The following is a 25,514-nucleotide window of genomic DNA, read 5'->3' on the forward strand; positions in this document are numbered from 1 at the left end:
TTGACCTCACCCTCTCACCTTCCCCCCCTACTCACAAGGCAGGCAATACGCTTGACCTCATCTTTACTAGATGCTGTTCTTCCACTAATCTCAGTGCAACTCCCCTCCAAATCACCGACCACTACCTTGTATCCTTTTCCCTCTCGCTCTCATCCAACACTTCTCACTCTGCCCCTACTCGGATGGTATTGCGCCGTCCCAACCTTCGCTCTCTCTCTCCCGCTACTCTCTCCTCTTCCATCCTATCATCTCTTCCCTCTGCTCAAACCTTCTCCAACCTATCTCCTGATTCTGCCTCCTCAACCCTCCTCTCCTCCCTTTCTGCATCCTTTGATTTTCTCTGTCCCCTATCCTCCAGGCCGACTCGCCTCCCTGCGGACCTGGCATCCTTTCACTCCCTCCTCTCTACATTCTCCTCTTCTGTCTCTGCTGCTAAAGCCACTTTCTACCACTCTAAATTCCAAGCATCTGCCTCTAACCCTAGGAAGCTCTTTGCTACCTTCTCCTCCCTCCTGAATCCTCCTCCCCCTCCCCCCCCCCCCTCCTCCCTCTCTGCGGATGACTTCGTCAACCATTTTGAAAAGAAGGTTGACGATATCCGATCCTCGTTTGCTAAGTCAAACGACACCGCTGGTCCTGCTCACACTGCCCTACCCTGTGCTTTGACCTCTTTCTCCCCTCTCTCTCCAGATGAAATCTCGCATCTTGTGACGGCCGGCCGCCCAACAACCTGCCCACTTGACCCTATCCCCTCCTCTCTTCTCCAGACCATTTCCGGAGACCTTCTCCCCTACCTCACCTCGCTCATCAACTCATCGTTGACCGCTGGCTACGTCCCTTCCGTCTTCAAGAGAGCGAGAGTTGCACCCCTTCTGAAAAAACCTACACTCGATCCCTCCGATGTCAACAACTACAGACCAGTATCCCTTCTTTCTTTTCTCTCCAAAACTCTTGAACGTGCCGTCCTTGGCCAGCTCTCCTGCTATCTCTCTCAGAATGACCTTCTTGATCCTAATCAGTCAGGTTTCAAGACTGGGCATTCAACTGAGACTGCTCTTCTCTGTGTCACGGAGGCTCTCCGCACTGCTAAAGCTAACTCTCTCTCCTCTGCTCTCATCCTTCTAGACCTATCTGCTGCCTTTGATACTGTGAACCATCAGATCCTCCTCTCCACCCTCTCCGAGTTGGGCATCTCCGGCGCGGCCCACGCTTGGATTGCGTCCTACCTGACAGGTCGCTCCTACCAGGTGGCGTGGCGAGAATCTGTCTCCGCACCACGCGCTCTCACCACTGGTGTCCCCCAGGGCTCTGTTCTAGGCCCTCTCCTATTCTCGCTATACACCAAGTCACTTGGCTCTGTCATATCCTCAGATGGTCTCTCCTATTATTGCTATGCAGTCGACACACAATTAATCTTCTCCTTTCCCCCTTCTGATAACCAGGCGGCGAATCGCATCTCTGCATGTCTGTCAGACATATCAGTGTGGATGATGGATCACCACCTCAAGCTGAACCTCGGCAAGACGGAGCTGCTCTTCCTCCCGGGGAAGGACTGCCCGTTCCATGATCTCGCCATCACGGTTGACAACTCCGTTGTGTCCTCCTCCCAGAGTGCTAAGAACCTTGGCGTGATCCTGGACAGCACCCTGTCATTCTCCACTAACATCAAGGCGGTGACCCGATCCTGTAGGTTCATGCTCTACAACATTCGCAGAGTACGACCCTGCCTCACACAGGAAGCGGCGCAGGTCCTAATCCAGGCACTTGTCATCTCCCGTCTGGATTACTGCAACTCGCTGTTGGCTGGGCTCCCTGCCTGTGCCATTAAACCCCTACAACTCATCCAGAACGCCGCAGCCCGTCTGGTGTTCAACCTTCCCAAGTTCTCTCACGTCACCCCGCTCCTCCGCTCTCTCCACTGGCTTCCAGTTGAAGCTCGCATCCGCTATAAGACCATGGTGCTTGCCTACGGAGCTGTGAGGGGAACGGCACCTCCGTACCTTCAGGCTCTGATCAGGCCCTACACCCAAACAAGGGCACTGCGTTCATCCACCTCTGGCCTGCTGGCCCCCCTACCTCTGAGGAAGCACAGTTCCCGCTCAGCCCAGTCAAAACTGTTCGCTGCTCTGGCACCCCAATGGTGGAACAAGCTTCCTCACGACGCCAGGACAGCGGAGTCAATCACCACCTTCCGGAGACACCTGAAACCCCACCTCTTTAAGGAATACCTGGGATAGGATAAAGTAATCCTTCTAACCCCCCCCCCCCCTTAAAAGATTTAGATGCATTATTGTAAAGTGGTTGTTCCACTGGATATCATAAGGTGAATGCACCAATTTGTAAGTCGCTCTGGATAAGAGCGTCTGCTAAATGACTTAAATGTAAATGTACCCACAAAACCCAAAGGAAAAACAGGCTGCCTAAGTATGGTTCCTAATCAGAGACAACGATAGACAGCTGCTTCTGGTTAGGAACCATACTCGGCCCAACACGAAGAAATACAAAACATAGAAACTGAACATAGAAATACAAAAACAGACAAACACCCCCTGTCACGCCCTGACCTACTCTACCATAGAAAATAACAACTTACTATGGTCAGGACGTGACAGTTTTATGGATTGTAGACTCGTCAACAGAGATGTTAGCATCTTCCAGAGATTTCTGTATGTCTTTAGCTGACACTCTAAGATTCTTCTTAAACTCATTGAGCCTTCTGTGCTGTGCTCTTGCAGTCATCTTTGCAGGACGGCCACTCCTAGGGAGATTAGCAACAGTGCTGAAATTTCTCCATTTATAGACAATTTGTCTTACCGTGGGCTGACTTTTAGAGATACTTTTGTAGCCCTTTCCAGCTTTATGCAAGGCAACAATTCTTAATCTTAGGTCTTCTCTTTTCTTCGAGGCATGGTTTATCAGGCAATGCTTCTTGTAAATAGCAAAGTAACATTTTGTGAGTGTTTTTTTATGGGGCAGGGCAGCTCTAACTAAAATCTCCAAACTGATGTCATTGTTTTGACTCCAGGTTAGTTGACTCCTGACTCCAATTAGCTTTAGAGAAGTCATTAACCTAGGTGTTCACATACTTTTTCCAACCTACAGTGTGAATGTTTAATTTATGTATTCAATATAGACAAGAAAAATACAATAATTTGTGTGTTATTAGTTTAACCTGTTAGGGCTAGGGGGCAGTATTTGCACAGCTGGATAAAAAAAATGTACCCGATTTAATCTGGTTACTAATCCTACCCAGTATCTAGAATATGCATATACTTATTATATATGGATAGAAAACACTCTAAAGTTTCTAAAACTGTTTGAATGGTGTCTGTGAGTATAACAGAACTCATTTGGCAGGCAAAACCCTGAGACATTTTCTGACAGGAAGTGGATACCTGATGTGTTGTATTACCTTTAAACCTATCCCATTGAAAAACACAGGGGCTGAGGAATATTTTGGCACTTCCTATTGCTTCCACTAGATGTCACCAGCCTTTACAAAATGTTTTGAGTCTTCTGGAGGGAGATCTGACCGAACAAGAGCCATGGAACGATGATGTCCCATTAGACACCTGGCGCGCGAGTTCATGTTGGGTACCCTCGTTCCAATACGTTATAAAAGAGTATGCATTCGTCCACCTTGAATATTATTCATGTTCTGGTTAAAAAAGGCCCTAATGATTTATGCTATACAACGTTTGACATGTTTGAACGAACGTAAATATATTTTTTCCCCTCGTTCATGACGAGAAGTCCGGCTGGCTTAGATCATGTGCTAACAAGACGGAGATTTTTGGACATAAATTATGAGCTTTTTTGAACAAAACTACATTCGTTATGGACCTGTGATACCTGGAAGTGACATCTGATGAAGAGAATCAAAGGTAATGGATTATTTACATAGTATTTTCGATTTTAGATCTCCCCAACATGACGTCTAGTCTGTATCGCAACGCGTATTTTTCTGGGCGCAGTGCTCAGATTATTGCAAAGTGTGATTTCCCAGTAAGGTTATTTTTAAATCTGGCAAGTTGATTGCGTTCAAGAGATGTAAATCTATAATTCTTTAAATGACAATATAATATTTTACCAATGTTTTCTAATTTTAATTATTTAATTTGTGGTGTTGACTTGACTGCCGGTTATTGGAGGGAAATGATTTCCTCAACATCAATGCCATAGTAAAACGCTGTTTTTGGATATAAATATGAACTTGATAGAACTAAAAATGCATGCATTGTCTAACATAATGTCCTAGGAGTGTCATCTGATGGAGATTGTAAAAGGTTAGTGCATCATTTTAGCTGGTTTTATGGTTTTGGTGACCCTGTCTTTGAATTGACAAAACATTACACATAACTCTTGTAAATGTACTGTCCTAACATACTCTAAATTTATGCTTTCGCCGTAAAACCTTTTTGAAATCGTAAAACGTGGTTAGATTAAGGAGATGTTTATCTTTCAAAGGGTGTAAAATAGTTGTATGTTTGAAAATTTTGACATTTATTTGGATTCAAATTTGCCGCTCTTGAAATGCACCTGCTGTTGATGGAGTGCACCACATAGAGGTTAAGGACACTGTGTTCATTTATCGTTGTAAAATTTTATGTAAAATTTATGCAGAAATCCAGGTAATTCCAAAGGGTTCACATACTTTTTCTTGGCACTGTAAATGCATCACAGAGTAAGAGACACATCTTAACATCAACTGTTCAGAGGAGACTCCGTGAATCAGGCCTTCATGGTCAAAGTGCTGCAAAGAAACCACTACAAAAGGACACCAATAAGAAGAAAAGACTTGCTGGGGCCAAGAAACACGAGCAATGGACATTAGACCAGTGGAAATTTGTCCTTTGGTCTGATGAGTCCAAATTTAAGATTTTTGGTTCCAACCACCGTCTATTTGTGAGACGCAGAGTAGGTGAACAGATTATTTATGTATGTGTGGTTCCCACAGTGAAGCAGGGAGGAGGAGGTGTAATGGTGTGGGGGTGCTTTGCTGGTGACACTGTATGTGATTTGTTTAGAATTCAAGAGACACTTAACCAGCACGCCAACCACAGCATTCTGCAGCGATACACCATCCCATCTGGTCTCTGCTTAGTGGGACTATCATTATGTTTTTCAACAGGACAATGACCCAAACACACCTCCAGACTGTGTAAGGGCTATTTGATCAAGAAGGAGAGTGACGGAGTCCTGCATCAGATGACCTGGCCTCCACAATCACCCAACAACAACCCAATTGAGATGATTTTGGTGAGTTGGACCGCAGAGTGGAAAATCAGGAAATCAGGAAAATCAGCCAACAAGTGCTCAAAAATATTTTTTTATCAAAATATTTTGGGGGCAGAAATGTCTTCTCGAACATGTGAACTTCCATGTGCCTTAACAACAACCTTGGATGCCATCTGTTAAATTACGAGCATGGTTGGTTAAGCCACAGAAAAAGTAAGCAACCTTCCCACTAGCCATGATTGGCTGAGATAATGAGTGGGCTGGACATGCCAAGAGAGGAGTTCGGATTGGTCTGCCATATTGAAGGGGTCTGTCTGAGCTCGTCAGTCTGTCTTGGTAAACCTGTCGAACGCTGCTTTTTAAAAAATGTCTTGTTTAGTGGAGCTGCATAAGTGTTGCTCTCCATTTTCTGGAGGAACACATTTTGAAATCAGTGGAATTAGAGTATGATAGCTAAAGAGATGGAGAAAACACTTGTCTCCGAATTACATCTTTAAACTAAGGGCAATCGTGGTATAGCATTCCTGACAGGGAGACGCGTCCATGATGCATGTTGATGTATGCAGATAAGAAAGTCTAGCGTTAGCTAGCTACATTTTCATATATTACACGTTTCTAATTTTGACAGAAAGTGGTTTCATTTCAAGCTAAAGTGTACTGTTAGCTAGCTAGCTAACGTTAGCTGTCTGGCACCCTAGCAGAAACAAATTAGAAACAAATTATCTTACTGTCTCTATAGGACAAAAGAATATTGCGTTAAAGGACAACGTTTAGCTAGCTAACATTAGACCTGGTTGGTTAGCTCCCAGCACTGTGGCATTGTTGCCACTTTGTTGTTTAACTAGCTAACATTAGCTGGCTGGCTTGATAGCTAACGTTACATGACGTGTGTGATCTTAAATGTTGTTTACCTGGCTAGGTTCATTGTTTACCTATATCTCTTAAGCTGAAGTGTACTGTTAGCTAGCTAGCTAACTTTAGCTGGCTACCTAGCGGACGTTATTATTTGTTTCCCAGAGCAGTTTGCTTTTCTAGTTAGAGTCTAATGTTAACCTCTTGACGGTCGCCTAGGATAGGGGGCGCCACAGCGCATTTTGAAAAAAATTTGTGCCCATTTTAAACGGCCTACTACTCAAACTCAGAAGCTAGGATATGCATATAATTAAAACATGTGGATAGAAAACACCCTAAAGTTTCTAAAACTGTTTGAATGGTGTCTGTGAGTATAACAGAACTCATATGGCAGTCAAAACCCCGAGACAGATCGAAACAGGAAGTGGAATTCTGAATTGCGAACTCAACTTCATCACGTTGCCTATTAATCACACCGTGAGCTATGGTTCATTGAGCACTTCCTATTGCTTCCACTAGATGTCCCCAGTCTTTACAAAGTGATTTGAGTCTCCTACTGTGAAAACTGACAGAATGACACGCTGTGGAACGTGGTCACACGGAGAGGGCCATCACCATTATGACGCAGGTGCGTCCAAACTTTTGACTGGCATGTCACAAAGATCTGTACACAATTCCTGGAAGCTGAAAATGTCCCAGTTCTCCCATGGCCTGCATACTCGTCAGATATGTCACTCATTGAGCATGTTTGGGATGCTCTAGATCGACATGTACGACAGAATGTCCAGTTCCAGCCAATATCCAGAAACTTCGCACAGCCATTGAAGAGGAGTGGGACAACATTCCACAGCACAATCAACAGCCTAGATCAACTCTATGCAACGGAGATGTGTCGCGCTGCATGAGGGAAATGGTGGTCACACCAGATACTGACTGGTTTTCTGATCCACGCCCCTACCTTTTTCACAGGTATCTGTGACCAACAGATGCATATCTTTATTCCCAGTCTTGTGAAATCCATAGATTAGGCCCTAATGAATTTACTTCCATTGACTGATTTCCTTATATGAACTGTAATTCAGTTAAATCTTAGAAATTGTTGCATGTTGCATTTATATTTTTGTTTCGTATAAATATTATAAAGTGCCAAAATAAATGAATGGTAAGAAAGGAAGTGGAGAAGGAAGTGGAGAATCTGATGATAGCTTCATCTCAAAAAGGAACAGCTGTGCTTAAAACCTGTTGGGGCTAGGGGGCAGTATTTGCACGGCCGGATAAAAAACATACCCGATTTAATCTGGTTACTACTCCTGCCCAGTAACTAGAATATGCATATAATTAGTAGATTTGGATAGGAAACACACTAAAGTTTCTAAAACTGTTTGAATGGTGTCTGTGAGTATAACAGAACTCATATGGCAGTCAAAACCCCGAGACAGATCCTAACAGGAAGTGGAAATCTGATTTGTGGAATCACCTTCAACACTTTGCCTATGAAACACACCGTGAGTTAGGATTCATTTAGCACTTCCTAAGGCTTCCACTAGATGTCAACAGTCTTTACAAAGTGGAGTCCTCTATGGTAGAAACTGACCGAAAGAGAGGCTTGGAAAGTTGGTCATAGAGGGAGGGCCATTACTACTATGACGCGGGCGCCCATGGATACCCTCTCATTCCGAAACGTTTAGTAAGACAATGCAATCGTCCGCCTTGAATATTATTGAAGCTCTGATTGAAAAAGGCCCTAAAGATTTATGTTATACAACGTTTGACATGTTTGAACGAACGTACATTTTTATTTTTTGCACATTCGTGATGACAAGTCCAGCGCACCTCGTACATTATGAGTAGCCTTCGGAACGCGCTAACAAGAAGGAGCTATTGGGACATAAATTATTTACTTTTTCAAACAAAACTACATTTGTTGTGGACCTGGGATTCCTGGAAGTGCCTTCTGATGAAGATAATCAAAGGTAAGGGAATATTTACAATAGTATATTTGATTTCAATGGTTCCAAGATGGCGCTAACCTTTATCGCCTAGCCTATTTTTCTGAGTATAGCAACTCGTTTATTGCAAAGTGTGATTTCGCAGTAAAGTTATTTTTAAATCTGGCAATGCGGTTGCATTCACGAGATGTTAATCTATAATTCTTTGAATGACAATATTATAATTTACCAATGTTTTCGAATAGTAATTTAGTAAATTATAGCGCTGATCCACCGGAAGCATTTGAGGGAAAATATTTTCTGAACGTCACGCGCCGATGTAAAATGCTGTTTTTATATATAAATATCAACTTTATCGAACAAAAAATACATGTATTGTGTAACATGATGTCCAAGGAGTGTCATCTGATGAAGATTGTCAAAGGTTAGTGCTGCATTTAGCTGTGTTTTGGGTATTTGTGATGCATGCTAGTTGCTTTGAAAATGGCAGTGTGATTATTTTGGGCTGGGTACTCTCCTGACATAATCTAATGTTTTGCATTTGCTGTAAAGCCTTTTTGAAATCGGACAACGTGGTTCGATTCAGGAGAGGTGTATCTATAAAATGGTGTAAAATAGTTATATGTTTGAGAAATTGAAGTTATAGCATTTATGAGGTATTTGTATTTCGCGCGACGCGATTCCACTGGCTGTTGACTAGGGTGGGACGCAAGCATCCCACTGGCCCAGAGAGGTTTTAACCTCAACTCACACGCAAACATGAGCAAGCACGACAGACCCTGAGAAAAGTGTTTGCCGTTAAAAATAACATCCTCATATATTTATTGTATCTTTTCCTTTCAGAAGACTTGGAACCTTTACATTTCTCTGTATTAATAATTCAAGAGATATGCAGTTACATGTACTGTATGTATTACAACTGTACAAGAGCTTTCAGATTTGAGAGGTTTTCCCTTTCTGTTCATATGGCAACTGCTTGGCCTCTGGCCGTAAGGTGCTACAGAGGGTAGTGCGTACGGCCCAGGACATCACTGGGGCCAAGCTTCCTGCCATCCAGGATCTCTATACCAGGCGGTGTCAGAGGAAGGCCCTAAAAATTGCCAAAGACTCCAGCCACCCTAGCCATAGACTTCTCTCTGCTACCGCATGGCAAGCGGTACCGGAATGCCAAGTCTAGGTCCAATAGGCTTCTTAACAGCTTCTACCCCCAAGCGATGAGACTACTGAACAGCTAATCAAATGACTACCAAGACTATTTGCATTGACCCCCCCCCCACACGTTTTTACACTGCTGCTACTCGCTGTTTATTATCTATGCATAGTCACTTTACCCCTACCTACATGTACATATTACCTCGACTAACCTGTACCCCCACACATTTACTCGGTACTGGGACTCCCTGTATATAGCCTTGTTGTTGTGATTTTATTGTTGCTCTTACATTTTTTTTGCTTTAGTTAATTTAGTAAATTTAGTTCTTAACTCTTATTTTTCTTAAAACTACATTGTTGGTTAAGGGCTTGTAAGTAAGCATTTCACAGTAAGGTTTACACCAGTTGTATTCGGCGCATGTGACAAATAACATTTGTTTGATTTGATTACAACCAATGTACAATAACATTCATTCATATTTCACTCACATTTCATTTTATTTGTTCTGGTTCAAAAACATACAAGGCCTTCATTCATTTGATCCACCACTAAGTTGTGCAGCAATTGCTAATGTAAATACTATGGTCAAAGGTACTGTACCAGTCAAACGTTTTAGAACACCTACTCATTCAAGGGTTTTTCTTTATTTTTACTATTTTCTACATTGTAGAATAATAGTGAAGACATTACAACTATGAAATAACACATATGGAATCATGTAATAACCAAAAAGTGTTAAATCAAAATATATTTTATATTTCTGATTCTTCAAAGTAGCCACTCTTGAAGGAGTTCCCACGTATGCTGAGCACTTGTTGGCTGCTTTTCCTTTACTGTGCTGTCCAACTCATCCCAAACCATCTCAATTGGGTTGAGGTCGGGTGATTGTGGAGGCCAGGTCATCTGATGCAGCACTCCATCACTCTCCTACTTGGTCAAATAGCCCTTACACAGACTGGAGGTGTGTTTTCCCACTAAGATCAAACCAGATGGGATGGCGTATCGCTGCACAAATGCTGAGGTAGCCATGCTGGTTAAGTGTGCCTTGAATTCTAAATAAATAATTGACAGTGTCACCAGCAAAGCACCTCCACACCACCACACCTCCTCCTCCATGCTTCACGATTGGAACCACAGATGCGGAGATCATCCATTCACCTACTTTGCGTCTCACGAAGACACAGCGGTTGGAACCAAAAGTCTCAAATTTGGACACATCAGACCAAAGGACAGATTTCCACCAGTCTAATGTCCATTGCTCGTGTTTCTTTGTCCAAGCAAGTATCTTCTTCTTGTTGGTGTCCTTTAGTAGTGGTTTCTGTGCAGCAATTCGACCACGGAGGCCTGATTCACACGGTCTCCTCTGAACAGTTGATGCTGAGATGTGTCTGTTACTTGAACTCTGTGAAGCATTTATGTGGGCTGCAATTTCTGAGGCTGGTAACTCTACTGAACGCATCCTCTACAGCAGAGGTAACTCTGGGTCTTCCTTTGCTGTGGCAGTCCTCATGAGAGCCAGTTTCATCGTAGCACATGATGGTTTTTATGACTGCACTTGAAGAAACTTTCAAAGTTCTTGAAATGTTCCGGATTGACTGACATTCATGTCTTGAATTAATGATGGACTGTCGTTTCTCTTTGCTTATTTGAGCTGTTCTTACCATAATATAGACTTGGTCTTTTAACAAATAGGGCTATCTTCTGTATACCACCCCTACCTTGTGACAACACAACTGATAGGCTCAAACACATTAAGAAGGAAAGAAATTCCACAAATGAACTTTTAACAAGATACACCTGTTAATTGAAATGTATTCCAGGTGAATACCTCATGAAGCTGGTTGAGAGACTGCCAAGAGTGTGCAAAGCTATCATCAAGGCAATGGGTGGCTACTTTGAAGAATATAAAATATATTTTGATTGGTTTAACACTTTTTTGGTTACTACATGATTCCATGTCTGTTATTTCACAGTTGATGTCTTCACTACTATTATTCAACAATTTTGAAAATAAAAAATAAAGAAAGAAAAACCCTTGAATGAGCAGGTGTATCCAAACTTTTGACTGGTACTGTATGTGCATCAAATGAAGTGAAAGTAACTGTTTAAATGTGATGAATCCCCTCTGATCTAGTTTGACCGTCAGCAACACTGATGGTTATAGGTGGGTAAATATTAATCCCAGCCATAACCCTGAGTGGAAAATCCTAATGTTCATTGTTACTTTACTTCAGTAAGCCCTGAAAGCTATTGTATGTCTGCACACACACACGCACACACACACACACACACACACACACACACACACACACACACACACACACACACACACACACACACACACACACACGTATAACTGAAATCCGCTCTCATCTGATGAAGAGTATGCATTTGAATTTCTAATTGTCCATTGTTCCCAAAATATCCACTCTGACATGTGGGTAAAGAAAAACATTACGGTATACAACCTGACAAGAACCCAGATGATCCCAGCTAAAGGGCACACAGTAATGAATGAGCCATGGATTAAAAAATGAATGGTTTATAAATTGTTAAAACATATCTTACGGGTTCCAATGTCAGAGGACAATGTATACTGTATCCGCGAGCATGGAAATATGTTTTGTGTATGTTCTTTACCAATGGACATAGTGCAAACATACATGGATTGCAAAATTGTATCCAAGCATAAAAAAGGCATCCAAAATATAGCATTCCATTTAGAGCACACGAAATCTTTCCTTATCTCCAATTTCAAAGAGATTTCATCAGATTGGCTAGACTAGTGGCTCCCGAGTGGCGCAGAGGTCTAAGACACTGCATCTCAGTGGAAGAGGCGTCACTGCAGTACCTGGTTTTAATCCAGGCTGCATCACATCCAGCCGTGATTGGGAGTCCCATAGGGCGGTGCACAATTGGCCTGGGCTAGGCAGTCATTGTAAATAAGAATTTGTTATTTTCTGACTTGCCTAGTTAAATAAAAACATTTAAAATAGTGTACCCTTTGTCTTATGAAACAAAGATAAAACATTAATCTTCATGTGGCAACCCAATCCACATCCATTTAACTTCAGATTTCTCCATGAATCAATAAAACCTAAAAACATTTTTTTTTACAAGGAGAGAAAAATGAAAGACAGTGGAAAGCAACACCCAAACCAGGGGCGAAAATCTGATATCAACTTTGGGGGGGACAATTACATGAAATTTTCTCAAGAGCAATTCCTGAGGGGGACACCAAAAGTAGTGCTGTAACACATAGCCTACATTGTAATATGGTAAATGTATATTGAGGAACCAAAGAAATAAGGTGTTTGCCGTACTCCTAACTACCGGTACCCAAAACTACACAACTACTCACAACAGCAATACCATTGCCTTTAACAAATCTTAGTTCAGTCACCAGTTTAAGTTGAGAGTGGGGGTATCCATGGCATTTTCCAATTATGTTCCTATTTTACAAGTAAAAAAAATGGAGAACCTTTCATAATGTTGCCAAACAAAGACTCAACTAACTTACCTGAGACTCCCTGTCTCTGCCAGTCTGTCCCTGCATATCTGTCCCCAACTCTGCTGTCTGTGTGCCATCTGTTGCCTGCTCTGCCTAATGACATCATTGTGAAACATTTCCATTAGAATTTCATTTCTTTCTTATGAACATTTTATCAACTAATCTTTGAGATATTAGGCTACTAGGGTTCTTACTTTGCGTTTTGGTGTACTGAAAAATACTCTGATGTCCGTCTTTTATTTTTCTGCCATTTTTCTACCTGGCTGGCTGGCTACACACACACACAGTGTGTAGGTTATTTACAGTAGGAGATGGGCTTCTATCATCTTATCTTTTATCATTCTAGGTAGCTAGCAAATGTGAAACTGATTAAAATGACAAGACTTGACAGCTGTATGAGTTCACCATTTACACAACATATGAGGCAACCTTTTGTAATGTTAATAGTTTGTTTCATATTGGCTGGCTTCCAACAATAGCTGAATTTGCAAAGCTAGCGAGCACCAATTCAGTTTCAGTGGTGTTTGCTATAATCTTTGCTACCCGGGTTAAATAAAATAAATAAATAAAAGTTCCCTTGCGACAATTTAGCTTTTGCAACAAGACCATTAAATATATTTAAGACAATGGTAGAAGAGAGTGTAGTTCTGTTCAGTTTGGACTTCAGTTTATCGCTAACCTTATCACAGGGACTTTGAAGCACTAACTTACATCATCTGCATGCTGATCTCGGAATAAATTGACGATAGCAAAGATTCCATCTTTGACGAGGCCACATAAATGGAATAGGTACTAGCTAGCTTAATAGTTAATATTTGCGCGCTAGCTCTGCATATTCAGCTAGTGTGTGTGCGCGATTGACTGGATTAACCTCACGTCAGTTACGTTCATTGAGTGCCTTTCAGACAGTGGCTACGACCCCTCTGTTCCCTTGCCAGTGGATCAAACCATTGTGAGGAAAAGGGTGGGGGGGTCGCAATCTTTTGAAACTTAAAAACGCGCTATTAAGTGTCTATAATCAGCACAATTGCTTTCATTGCGTATTATTAATATTATTTAAATTACATAGTTATGTTTCAGTGATATATTGGGGGGGACAAATCATATTTTTCCCAGGATGGGGGGGGTCGTGTCCCCCCCGTCCTCCCCGGGATTTCCGCCCCTGTGTCCCAAACACATTCAGTAGCATGGCTGTCTGGCTGGAGCAGTCAGTTGAAGTGCAAAACAAATACATGTCAGAAGGGCGGGTGAACAGAGGAGAGGATGAAAAGAGAGATGAGAGGCTGGAAAAGATACATGTCTAGGCCCTGGGTAAAGCATTAGCCGCCATAATGGGAAACTTCCCTATCAGACAAACAGCAACAGTACTAGAGGGAAGGATGGCTTCACTGGTAAGAAGCAGGTCATGCTACAGACAAATATCACAATCACCACTATATGCTTTACAACTCTATGGCATCAATTGTCAAAAGAATGGCTAGTTGACACAAACTGTTTCCTTTGTTGTAGGATGATGGAAGGTTGAATATTTGCCTGTTCAAAAGCATGAAACTGTATTGAGCCTCTGTTATGGGATTTGCTTTCAGCCAACATGCACTAAGCTTATCCATACACACAAGTCGTCACAGTATCATATGCACTGACATTGAAGCTGTACCATAATCTTGTTTTTGTAATCTCCTATATCACTGTGTCGGAAGAATGGTCAGGGTCAACAAAGTATTTCAAGAATTGAATTTAAATCCTAATTGAAAACAAGGGGCCCTTTGCATTAATAGATGGCATTTAGATTGATTCCCTAAATTGATTGAGTTTAAATGAAATTGACTCAGGGTTTACTCACAGTTCCAAGCAGAGCTGACAGGATTCAGGAGTTGATCCAATAGTCCATAGCAGCCTGAAAGTCTGATTCTCTTCCTGACTGGGCACTTGGGGTTCTGTACCCATAACACAGTCCACATTCACATAGTCTCAGAGGAACAGGGTCTGGTGGGACTGGCCGGGGATGTATTGGTTGTGATCAGGACACACTTTGTTCCTGTAGCTAATGTCCAGTGGGCTGGGATTCAGGGGACTTCCAAGTTTCAGTTCATGACACGGTTTAAAAGTCGTCTCGAACTCAGTGATCTCCATAAACACATACCACCTGAAGAAAGAGAAGACAAGAGAAAAGGTTGGACCATGGTTGCTTCTATTAAAGTGGCTATAGAAAACCTCATTGCCTCCTTACTATGGTGACACCCCCAGATATAGTACATTCAAAATAGCTTCAAAAAGACCAGGGAATTCAATGAATACAGTCATGACCTGGACTCCACTCTGCTTGTTAGTCAAAATACATTTTTCTCTTGCTCATTGTTTGGGCCTGACTCAGAGGAAAAGTCTTTATAAAAGAGATGAACAAACTATAAAGCTACTTCCTGTGTACACCAGGAATGGGTGTCTGATTGAGTGAACTGTACCGTAGAGAGAGATTGTACTATGCTAGACTGTGTGGGTGAGAGAAGGGAGGGTCGAGGATAGAGAGAGAAAAAGAGAGAAAGAAAGAGAAGGGGTGTAGTGTTCACAGTCACGAGTGTGTGTGTGTGTGTGTGTGTGTGTTATTCTGTTTCTTTGTCTGCACTGAGACAAACCCCTTTGTTCTAGCCCACACAGTGTGGCAAAGCAAAATATGAACATTTCAAGAGCTATTAAATCGCTAAGCATGCAATCTAATCCCACCCACGGCAGAATTTCAGAACAGAGTGAGGAATAGACAATCAGTTACGCTATTTCTCAACAATAGAAACATTGAATACTTAAAATGTTTTACATGACAGCCAAGCCAAACACATACACAATACTGTTTTTATTATGGAATCTACACGAAACACATCCAGTTCTGTACATATTTGAAATTGGCTGTGTTTCATTCCATTGTGGTCTAAACGACTAAGTATTGCTACACATTGTTGCATTTTGGAATCTGAGCACCCAAAACAAAGCATTAACTGTGGCGTTACTCTATGGCTCTAGCAGTGTACGAAGGAAAAAGCATGGCTCTGAGTGCTTACTCGCTCCCTCTCGCTCTCCCAGCCCCAGAGTTCCTCTACCCACAAGTGGAAACACAAAGCCAGATTGTTAGCACCCGGCCACTGAGACAAAGCAGAGGTGAGTCAGTGAACTTAGCTGGAGAAGCCCTCTCACACAGAGCTGTGATGGGAAAATAGGGCCTCCAGGAAAAAGGGAAGAACTATTGTGCAATGTCAGTTTCCTCTGATTAGAAATAATGGACGAGAACCTGGGACAGATAAGGAGCTTCTATTGGGTTACATGATAATGATCATATTCTAAAACTGCTGACACATATCATACAAACAGTTACTTATCCCTGTTGACAGTACATGACTTTCACTGTTCATTGGCTTACTTAGGGATGCACGATATATCGGTTAGTATATCGGAAACGGATGATATTAACTAAAAATGCCAACATCGGCATCGGCCCAATGTCTAGTTCAAAGCCGATGTGCAATACCGATGTCAAAGCTGACGTGCATAGCTACAGTTGAAGTCGGAAGTTTACATACACCTTAGCCAAATACATTTTAACTCTGTTTTTCACAATTCCTGACATTTAAAATCCTAGTAAAAATTCCCTGTCTTACGTAAGCTAGGATCACCACTTTATTTTAAGAATGTGAAATGTCAGAATAATAGTAGAGAGCATGATGTATTTCAGCTTTTATTTCTTTCATCACATTCCCAGTCGGTCAGAAGTTTACATACACTCAATTAGTATTTGGTAGAATTGCCTTTAAATTCTTTAACTTGGGACAAACGTTTCGGGTAGCCTTCCACAAGCTTCCCAAAATAAGTTGGGTGAATTTTGGCCCATTCCTCCTGACAGAGCTGGTGTAACTGAGTCAGGTTTGTAGGCCTCCTTGCTCGCACACGCTTTTTCAGTTCCGCCCATATATTTTCTATAGGACTGAGGTCAGGGCTTTGTGATGGCCACTCCAATACCTTGACTTTGTTGTCCTTAAGCCATTTTTCCACAACTTTGGAAGTATGCTTGGGGTCATTGTCCATTTGGAAGACCAATTTGCGACCAAGCATTAACTTCCTGACTGATGTGTTGAGATCTTGCTTCAATATATCCACATAATTTTCCTCCCTCATGATGCCATCTATTTTGTGAAGTGCAACAGTCCCTCCTGCAGCAAAGCACCCCCACAACATGATACTGATGGTGTTCTTCGGCTTGCAAGCGTCCCCCTTTTCCCTCCAAACATAACGATGGTCATTATGGCCAAACAGTTATATTTTTGTTTCATCAGACCAGAGGACATTTCTCCAAAAAGTACGATCTTTGTCCGCAAGTGCAGTTGTAAACCGTAGTCTGGCTTTTTTATGGCGGTTTTGGAGCAGTGGCTTCTTCCTTGCTGAGCGGCCTTTCAGGTTATGTCGATATAGGACTCGTTTTACTGTGGATATAGATACTTTTGTACCCATTTCCTCCAACCTCTTCACAAGGTCCTTTGCTGTTGATCTGGGATTGATTGGCACTTTTCACACCAAAGTACGTTCATCTCTAGGAGACAGAAGGCATCTCCTTCCTGAGCGATATGACGGCTGCGTGGTCCCATGGTGTTTATACTTGCGTACTATTGTTTGTACAGATGAACGTGGTACCTTCAGGTGTTTGGAAATTGCTCCCAAGGATGAACCAGACTTGGAGGTCTTTTTCTGAGGTCTTGGCTGATTTCTTTTGATTTTACCATGATGTCAAGCAAAGAGGCACTGAGTTTGAAGGTAGGCCTTGAAATACATTCACAGGTACACCTCCAATTGACTCAAATGATGTCAATTAGCCTATCAGAAGCTTCTAAAGACATGACATAATTTTCTGGAATTTTCCAAGCTGTACAGTCAACTTAGTGTATGTAAACTTCTGACCCGCTGGAATTGTGATACAGTGAATAATAAGTGAAATAATCTGTCTGTAAACAATTGTTGGAAAAATGACTTGTGTCATGCACAAAGTAGATGTCCTAACCGACTTGCCAAAACTATATTTTGTTAACAAGAAACTTGTGGAGTGGTTGAAAAACGAGTTTTAATGACTCCAACCTAAGTGTATGTAAACTTCCGACTTCAACTGTATATAACGTAGTTAGATGACATAATGACACCACGAAAAATACAGAGCTACACATAACAAAAGCAGAGACATACTAAGTGCACACTTCCAACAACTAAACAAGTCCAAGTCGAGCAGTCATTTGAAAGAGTAAGAACATTTCAGCAAGACAACTCAAAGACAAAATCCATTAACACCAGATAATGGAATTCATTGCCCTTGACAATCAACCGTTCTCTGTTGTGGATGATGTTGGCTTTTGCCGATTGGTCGAGCACCTCGAGCCCCGGTACACACTACCAAGTAGGCGCTATTTTTCAGATGTTGCCCTACCGGACTTACACAGTATTGTTGAAATGCACATCTATGAGCCACTTGCTATGGGTGTCACTGCTATTAGCTTCACGACTGACATTTGGACCAGCGATGTCAGCTCAATGAGCATGCTGAGTATGACAACACAGTGGGTCGACGAGGATTTCGTACTGAGGAAAGCCGTATTGCATGCTCAAGAATGTGCTGGTTCTCATTCCGCTGCTGCCATTTCAATGGCATTTGAGATGTTTGAAACTTGGAAACATGAACACACTCCTAGCGCCATTCAAACAACTGATTAGAGAAATAAGCTAATCAACTGTGTCATGACGTTGCCCTGTTGGGTGAGGTTTATGACCCCCCCATAAATACCTTTCCCCCTTTTTTCTCCAATCTACAGAATAGGCTCTTGGAAAGCCCTTTGTTAACATTGAGAGAGTATGGTAACATCAAAAGGTTGGGGAATAGAACAATATTTCCCTTTCTCAAGCAGTTGAAAGTGTCAGTTGGTACTTAAAGAATATGATGTCAGATCAGTTGGTGTCTGGGACATTATATCTGATGATAGAATGACATAACTTGTATCTTGGAAAGTCTACACATTCTAGTTATCAGATTCACATGGAATTGTTGTGCAATTTAAATTTTAAATAGGAAACTATTTGTGAAAAGATTAAATATAATTTTAGCTTCTAAATGAGAGAATTGTTTTCATAAGTACACTATGCTCTCTCAGTGGCCACACCCAAGAGAACAGACATTGGTTGAGAACTATGAAACACGGCCTTCTCTCCCCCAATACAAAAGCCCGTTGACGGAAGTCAACCATAGTTCCTGATGACGTGAGGACTGGTGTCCATTCATTTAAAGGGCTAATTTCAACTACAACTTAACATTTAGTTCCAGAAATGTTAGGACTTTCCACTAGAACAGCCAGAATACACTGTGATCTGATTGTGGCAACTTGGTATGAACTTTGAACGATTATTCACTAAATAAGAAGTGATACCTCCTAGACGTCGCGTTATCAGCTGCAGCTGAAAACGTACGTGGCTTAGGAAAGGACAGACAATCTCCTAATAATGACAGGGTACTTTAACGTATCCGCTCTATAACACTACGATCAGAAAGATTCTTCAAAGGACAATGACGATCTCTGCTGGGTAACCAGTCTTCCATCTTCGACCCATATCGAAGCGCAGCTCAGTGTAAATATATCTTGCATTTTCATTTTCCGAATAAGTGGTTATTAGAAGGCATAAGATTCTGTATTTACGGTAGCATAGCTTCTCAAGGTCCGATAAAGACCCATTCCCTTTGTCCCTCAGTCTTCCCACTCTTTCATTCAAACCCAACCCCCTTCCTTTGTGTAACCAGCCGTCATATCGGGTTAGCACTAGGGGCTTTTCATGACATGATTAGTAATCGATGTATGATCTTTCCTGTGTATATATGTAATTCTGTGTGATTATTTAGGTATTTAGTAAATAAATAATTAAGCCAATTTGTGTATTGCTGATTCAACTTATTAGCTAGGGTTCGTTCAGATAACCAAGTACTTACGACAATCAGAATGAGACTGAATAAGGTGACGATTAACAATTGACTGCTATTGATAGTAAAGATCTTCAGATCTTTAAGAGAGTGGATTTGGGAGATAACCGAGCTATATAAAATTAATGCTTCCGTGGTGCCCCAGGTTATTAATGGCTTAATTGTTGCATGGTTTAATTAAATCACGTAATCAATTAAACGTTAGGTAATTGATTTGATAAAATAGCATGTCATACCATTTAATCATAGTCAGAGACACGACAACTGCGTCTGCAGCAGATGTGATACCCTCTGTCATGGCATTGAAACGCCTGCTCAACAAAACTGTCGACACACACCGTGGGGTTAAAACTTACAAAAGTACTCGAGGCTGTGAACAAGTGTTTTGGTGGTTTTCTCTCTGAGCCTCTTTACTGTGTCGCCACCATGCTTGATGCTAGGTACAAGGACCGCTACTTCGATGCAGACAAGAAACAGGGTTTACGTGAAGTGTTACATATTGTACACTACACAGCTGGACAAGATGGAAACGGACACAGTGACAGTGCGCACTGAGGAAGAGAGGCCACGGACAGACAGAGCTGAAACTTCAATGGTTGACATGTATGATGAAATCCTGGTTGAGACTGAACAAATGAACAACGAAACAGCACAGCAAGTAAGTGAAAGAAATAGGTTTTGATTACGTTTTACTGGTAATGGAGACATACGTAAATGCCAACAAAATAACTTTTTGGTCAGTGTGGTTTGGTGTGTGTCTGTGGTGTGTGTAACCTTTATTTAACAAGGCAAGACAGTTAAGAACAAATTATTATTTACAATGACGACCAAACCCGGACAACGCTGGGCCAATTGTGCGCTGCCCTATGGGACTCCCAATCACGGCTGGATGTGATACAGCCCAGATTTGAACCAGGGACTGTAGTGATGCCTCTTGCACTGAGATGTGTGTGTGTTAAGTATTTAACTGTACTAGAATGCTTAAAAGGCCACAAAAATGTTAAATATCGGTTATCGTAATCAGGTTTTCTATGGCAAGGAAAATATTGGATATCGGTATCGGACAAAAATGTCATATCGGTGCATCCCTAGTTTACTTGATTTGATTGAGTCAAATTAAGCATATATTTACCCACGCAACATATGAAAGCTGTTTGCCATCTTTCGTGTATGCCAACATATAAATTACTTTATATTATTAAAAGGGTTTTAAGTGGATTGACCCTGAATGCATCTAGGTGCACTGTTTCACAGCAACAAAAATATACAAACTAATAAATTCACATGTTCCTAATGTAATAAATTTTTTGGGCTGAAGTATACATTTGACTAATTGAAGCAGTGTCCATTCAGCCCATATTTTAACTACACCAGTTTACTGATGAGACTACAACATACAAATCACAAGGAGGTCATAATCTATTCCCTGATGATTTAGTAGACACAGTACAACATTTTGTGTCTATTGTGTCTGTCTGTTTCGATACCATGACAAACAATGAAAAAATTCTCTGGATTATGGTATGGCTCAGCCAAGGACAGCCAGAGCATACATAATCTACCTGGACCCCCACGGAGAAAGATGGGTGTGAGTTTACTTTTTGGGAGTTGTTTTTGTGATGGCAACACAATGACCTAAAGAGCATTGCCTAATGATAAATGAGTGACTTTCAAACAAGTACAACAGCACTGAAAGTCACAAAATATAGTAAAGTTATTACAACTGCACTCCGTACTTGTAATCCAAGAATGTGAAAAACTGGATTGTAGATGAACAATTGCACAATAACATGCAAGGCTAAACATGATAAAACATTTCCCTCAACCCTTGATCACCATGCTGTGCAAAGTAGCCTGCAAGAGTCCAGCAGATACAGTCACAGGAGCCCCACACTGACACAGGACCGTCACTGATGGCACAGCCCCACCCCCTGACCAGGTCATGCACAAACAAATCACATTAGAGAAGCTGTCAGTCAAATATGAATCATAGTGTATCCCGGCAGAAATGGCCCTGTGAGTGATCTCTGGAGCTGGAAAGATAATGCTGCTTTAGCTTTCTACTGGACTTTTACTAACGTTTCTTCACTATGATATTATTTACAGACGAGGAAGTGAATGAAGAAAAGCAGTACTTGCAATTAAAAAATATGTGAATATCAATTACCAAACTATTATCTGGGGCTAGATCAGTCACATTGCCCTAACATGGAATATCGCTAAGCGTACACTATGTAGGGAGTTTTTCAGGAAAATAATGAACCAAATGGAGCTAAGCACAGGCAAACATGGTATGTCTGCTTTCCACCAGACACTGGGAGATGAATTCACCTTTCAGAAGGACAATAACAATAAACAATAAAACCCAAAGCCAAATCTACACTGGATTTGCTTACCAAGAAGACGGTGATTGTTCCTGAGTGGCCATGATACAGTTTTGACTTAAATCTTCTTGAAAATCTATGGCAAGACTTGAATATAGTTGTCAAGCAATGATCAACAACCAATTTGACAGAGCTTGAAGCATTTTGAAAATAATAATAAGCAGATAATGTACAATCCAAGTGTGCAAAGCTTTTAGAGACTTAAAGAGAAACACCCACAGCTGTAATCACCTCCAAAGGTGATTCTAACATGTATGTTAGAATCCTTACAGTGGGAATTCCTACAGTGCATTCGGAAATAATTCAGACCCCTTGACTATTTCCACATTTTGTTACATTACAGCCTTATTTTAAAATTGATTAAATACATGTTTTTCCTCATCTACACACAATACCCCATAATCATCAAGCGAAAACAGGTTTTTAGACATTTTAGCAAATGTATTCAAAATAAAAAACTGAAATATCTTATTTACATAACTATTCAGACCATTTGCTATGATACTCAAAATTGAGCTCAGGTGCATCCTGCTTCCATTGATCATCCTTGAGATGTTTCTACAACTTGATTGGAGTCCACCTGTGGTAAATTCAATTGATTGGACATGATTTGGAAAGGCACACACCGGTCCCACAGTTGACAGTGCATGTCAGAGCAAAAACCAAACCATGAGGTCAAAGGAATTGTCAGTAGAGCTCCGAGACAGCATTGTGTCGAGGCACAGATCTCGGGAAGAGTACCAAAACATTTCTGCAGCATTGAAGGTCTTCAACAACACAGTGGCCTCCGTCATTCTTAAAGTTTGGAACCACCAAGACTCTTCCTAGAGCAATCAGGGAAGAAGGGACTTGGTCAGGGAGGTTACCAAGAACCCAATGGTCACTGAAAGAGTTCCATTGAAGATTGGAGAACCTTCCAGAAGGATAACCATCTCTGCAGCACTCCACCAATCAGGCCTTTATGGTAGAGTGGCCAGACGGAAACCACTTCTCTAAAAAGGCAAATGACAGCCAGCTTGGAGTTTGCAAAAAGGCACCTAAAGGACTTTCAGACCATGAGAAACAAGATTCTCTGGTCTGAGGAAACCAAGATTGAGCTCTTTGGCCTGAATGCCAAGCGTCACATCTGGAGGAAACCAGGCACCGCTGATCACCTAGCCAATACCATCCCTACGGTGAAGCATGGTTGTTGCAGCATCATGCTGTGGGGATGTGTTTCAGCGGCAGGGATTGGGAGACTAGTCAGGATCGAGGGAAAGATGGAGCAGGAGAAATCATTGATGAAAACCTGCTCCAGAGCGCTCAGGACCTCAGACTGGGGTGATGGTTCACCTTCCAACAGGACAACAACCCTTAGCACACAGCCAAGACAATGCAGGAGTGGCTTCAGGACAAGTCTCTGAATGACCTTGAGTGGCCCAACCAGAGCCCGAACATGTCTGTAGAGACCTGAAAATAGCTGTGCAGCGAAGCTCCCCATCCAACCTGACAGAGCTTGAGAGGATCTGCAGAGACTAATTGGAGAAACTACCCAAATACAGATGTGCCAAGATTGTAGCGTCATACCCAAGAAGACTCGAGGCTGTAATCGCTGCCAAAGGTGCTTCAACAAAGTACTGAGTAAAGGGTCTGAATGCTTACGTAAATGTGATATCAGTTTGCCCCAAAAAAATGTACCTGTTTTTTCTTTGTCATTATGGGGTATTGTGTGTAGATTGATGAGGACTTTTTTTTTCTTTAATCCCTTTTAGAATAAGGCTAACATAACATTACATTTACATTACATTACATTTAAGTCATTTAGCAGACGCTCTTATCCAGAGCGACTTACAAATTGGTGCATTCACCTTATGATATCCAGTGGAACAACCACTTTACAATAGTGCATCTAAATCTTTTAAGGGGGGGGGGGGGGGGGGTTAGAAGGATTACTTTATCCTATCCTAGGTATTCCTTAAAGAGGTGGGGTTTCAGGTGTCTCCGGAAGGTGGTGATTGACTCCGCTGTCCTGGCGTCGTGAGGGAGCTTGTTCCACCATTGGGGTGCCAGAGCAGCGAACAGTTTTGACTGGGCTGAGCGGGAACTGTGCTTCCTCAGAGGAAGGGGGGCCAGCAGGCCAGAGGTGGATGAACGCAGTGCCCTTGTTTGGGTGTAGGGCCTGATCAGAGCCTGAAGGTATGGAGGTGCCGTTCCCTTCACAGCTCCGTAGGCAATCACCATGGTCTTGTAGCGGATGCGAGCATCAACTGGAAGCCAGTGGAGAGAGCGGAGGAGCGGGGTGACGTGAGAGAACTTGGGAAGGTTGAACACCAGACGGGCTGCGGCGTTCTGGATGAGTTGTAGGGGTTTAATGGCACAGGCAGGGAGCCCAGCCAACAGCGAGTTGCAGTAATCAACAATAATAACAAAATGTGGAAAAAGTCAAGGGGTTTGAATACTTTCCGAAGGCACTGTGAGTGTGTATATAAATATATATAAACACACACACTCTCAACATGATGCAGGACTCCATCACTCTCCTTCGCCAAAAAGCCCTTACACAGCCCGGAGGTGTGTTGGGTCATTGTCCTGTTGAAAAACAAATGATAGTCCCACTAAGCGCAAACCAGATGTGATGGTGTATCGCTGCAGAATGCTGTGGTAGCCATGCTGGTTAAGTGTGCCTTGAATTCTAAACAAATCACAAACAGTGTCAAAAGCAAAGCACCCCCACACCATCACACCTCCATGCGTCACAGTGAAAACCACACGTGATGATCATCACTCACCTACTCTGCGTCTCACAAAGACACGGCAGTTGGAACCAATAATCTCAAATTTGCGCTCATCAGACCAAAGGACAGATTTCCACCAGTCTAATGTCCATTGCTCGTGTGTCTTGGCCCAAGCAAGTCGCTTCCTATTATTGGAGTCCTTTAGTAGTGGTTTCTTTGCAGCAATTCGGCCATGAAGGCCTGATTCACACAGTCTCCTCTGAACAGTTGATGTTGAGATGTGTCTGTTACTTGAACTTTGTGAAGCATTTATATGGGCTGCAATTTCTGAGGCTGGTAACTCTAATGAACGTATCCTCTGCAGCAGAAGTAACTCTGGGTCTTCATTTCCTGTGGCGCTCCTCATGAGAGCCAGTTTCATCATAGCACTTGATGGTTTTTGTGACTGCACTTCAAGAAACTTTAAAAGTTCTTCAAATTTTCCGGATTGACTGACCTTCATGTCTTAAAGTAATGATGGACTGTCATTTATCTTTGCTTATTTGAGCTGTTCTTGCCATAATATGGACTTGGTCTTTTACCAAATAGGGCTATCTTCTGTATACCACTCCTACTTTGTCACAACACAACTAACTGATTGGCTCAAACGCATTAAGGAAAGAAATTCCACAAATGAACTTTTAACAAGGCACACCTTTTAATTGAAATGCATTCCTGGTGAC

At 42.0% G+C, this 25,514-nt stretch overlaps 1 protein-coding gene across 1 annotated transcript in view; it reads right to left on the reverse strand.

Moving 5' to 3' along the window:
- LOC106607391 (receptor-type tyrosine-protein phosphatase epsilon) overlaps positions 1–25,514 on the reverse strand; it is a 63,450-nt gene that overhangs the window by 29,200 nt on the left and 8,736 nt on the right. The window contains exon 2 of the mRNA XM_014204316.3: positions 14,547–14,849. Within this exon, the coding sequence (XP_014059791.2) occupies positions 14,547–14,664 (118 nt within the window). The 5' untranslated portion in view covers positions 14,665–14,849. The remainder of the gene's footprint in view (positions 1–14,546; positions 14,850–25,514) is intronic.

This window comes from Salmo salar, chromosome 01, assembly GCF_965601325.2.
Source record: "Salmo salar chromosome 01, fSalSal1, whole genome shotgun sequence".
Classification (NCBI taxonomy): Eukaryota; Metazoa; Chordata; class Actinopteri; order Salmoniformes; family Salmonidae; genus Salmo; species Salmo salar.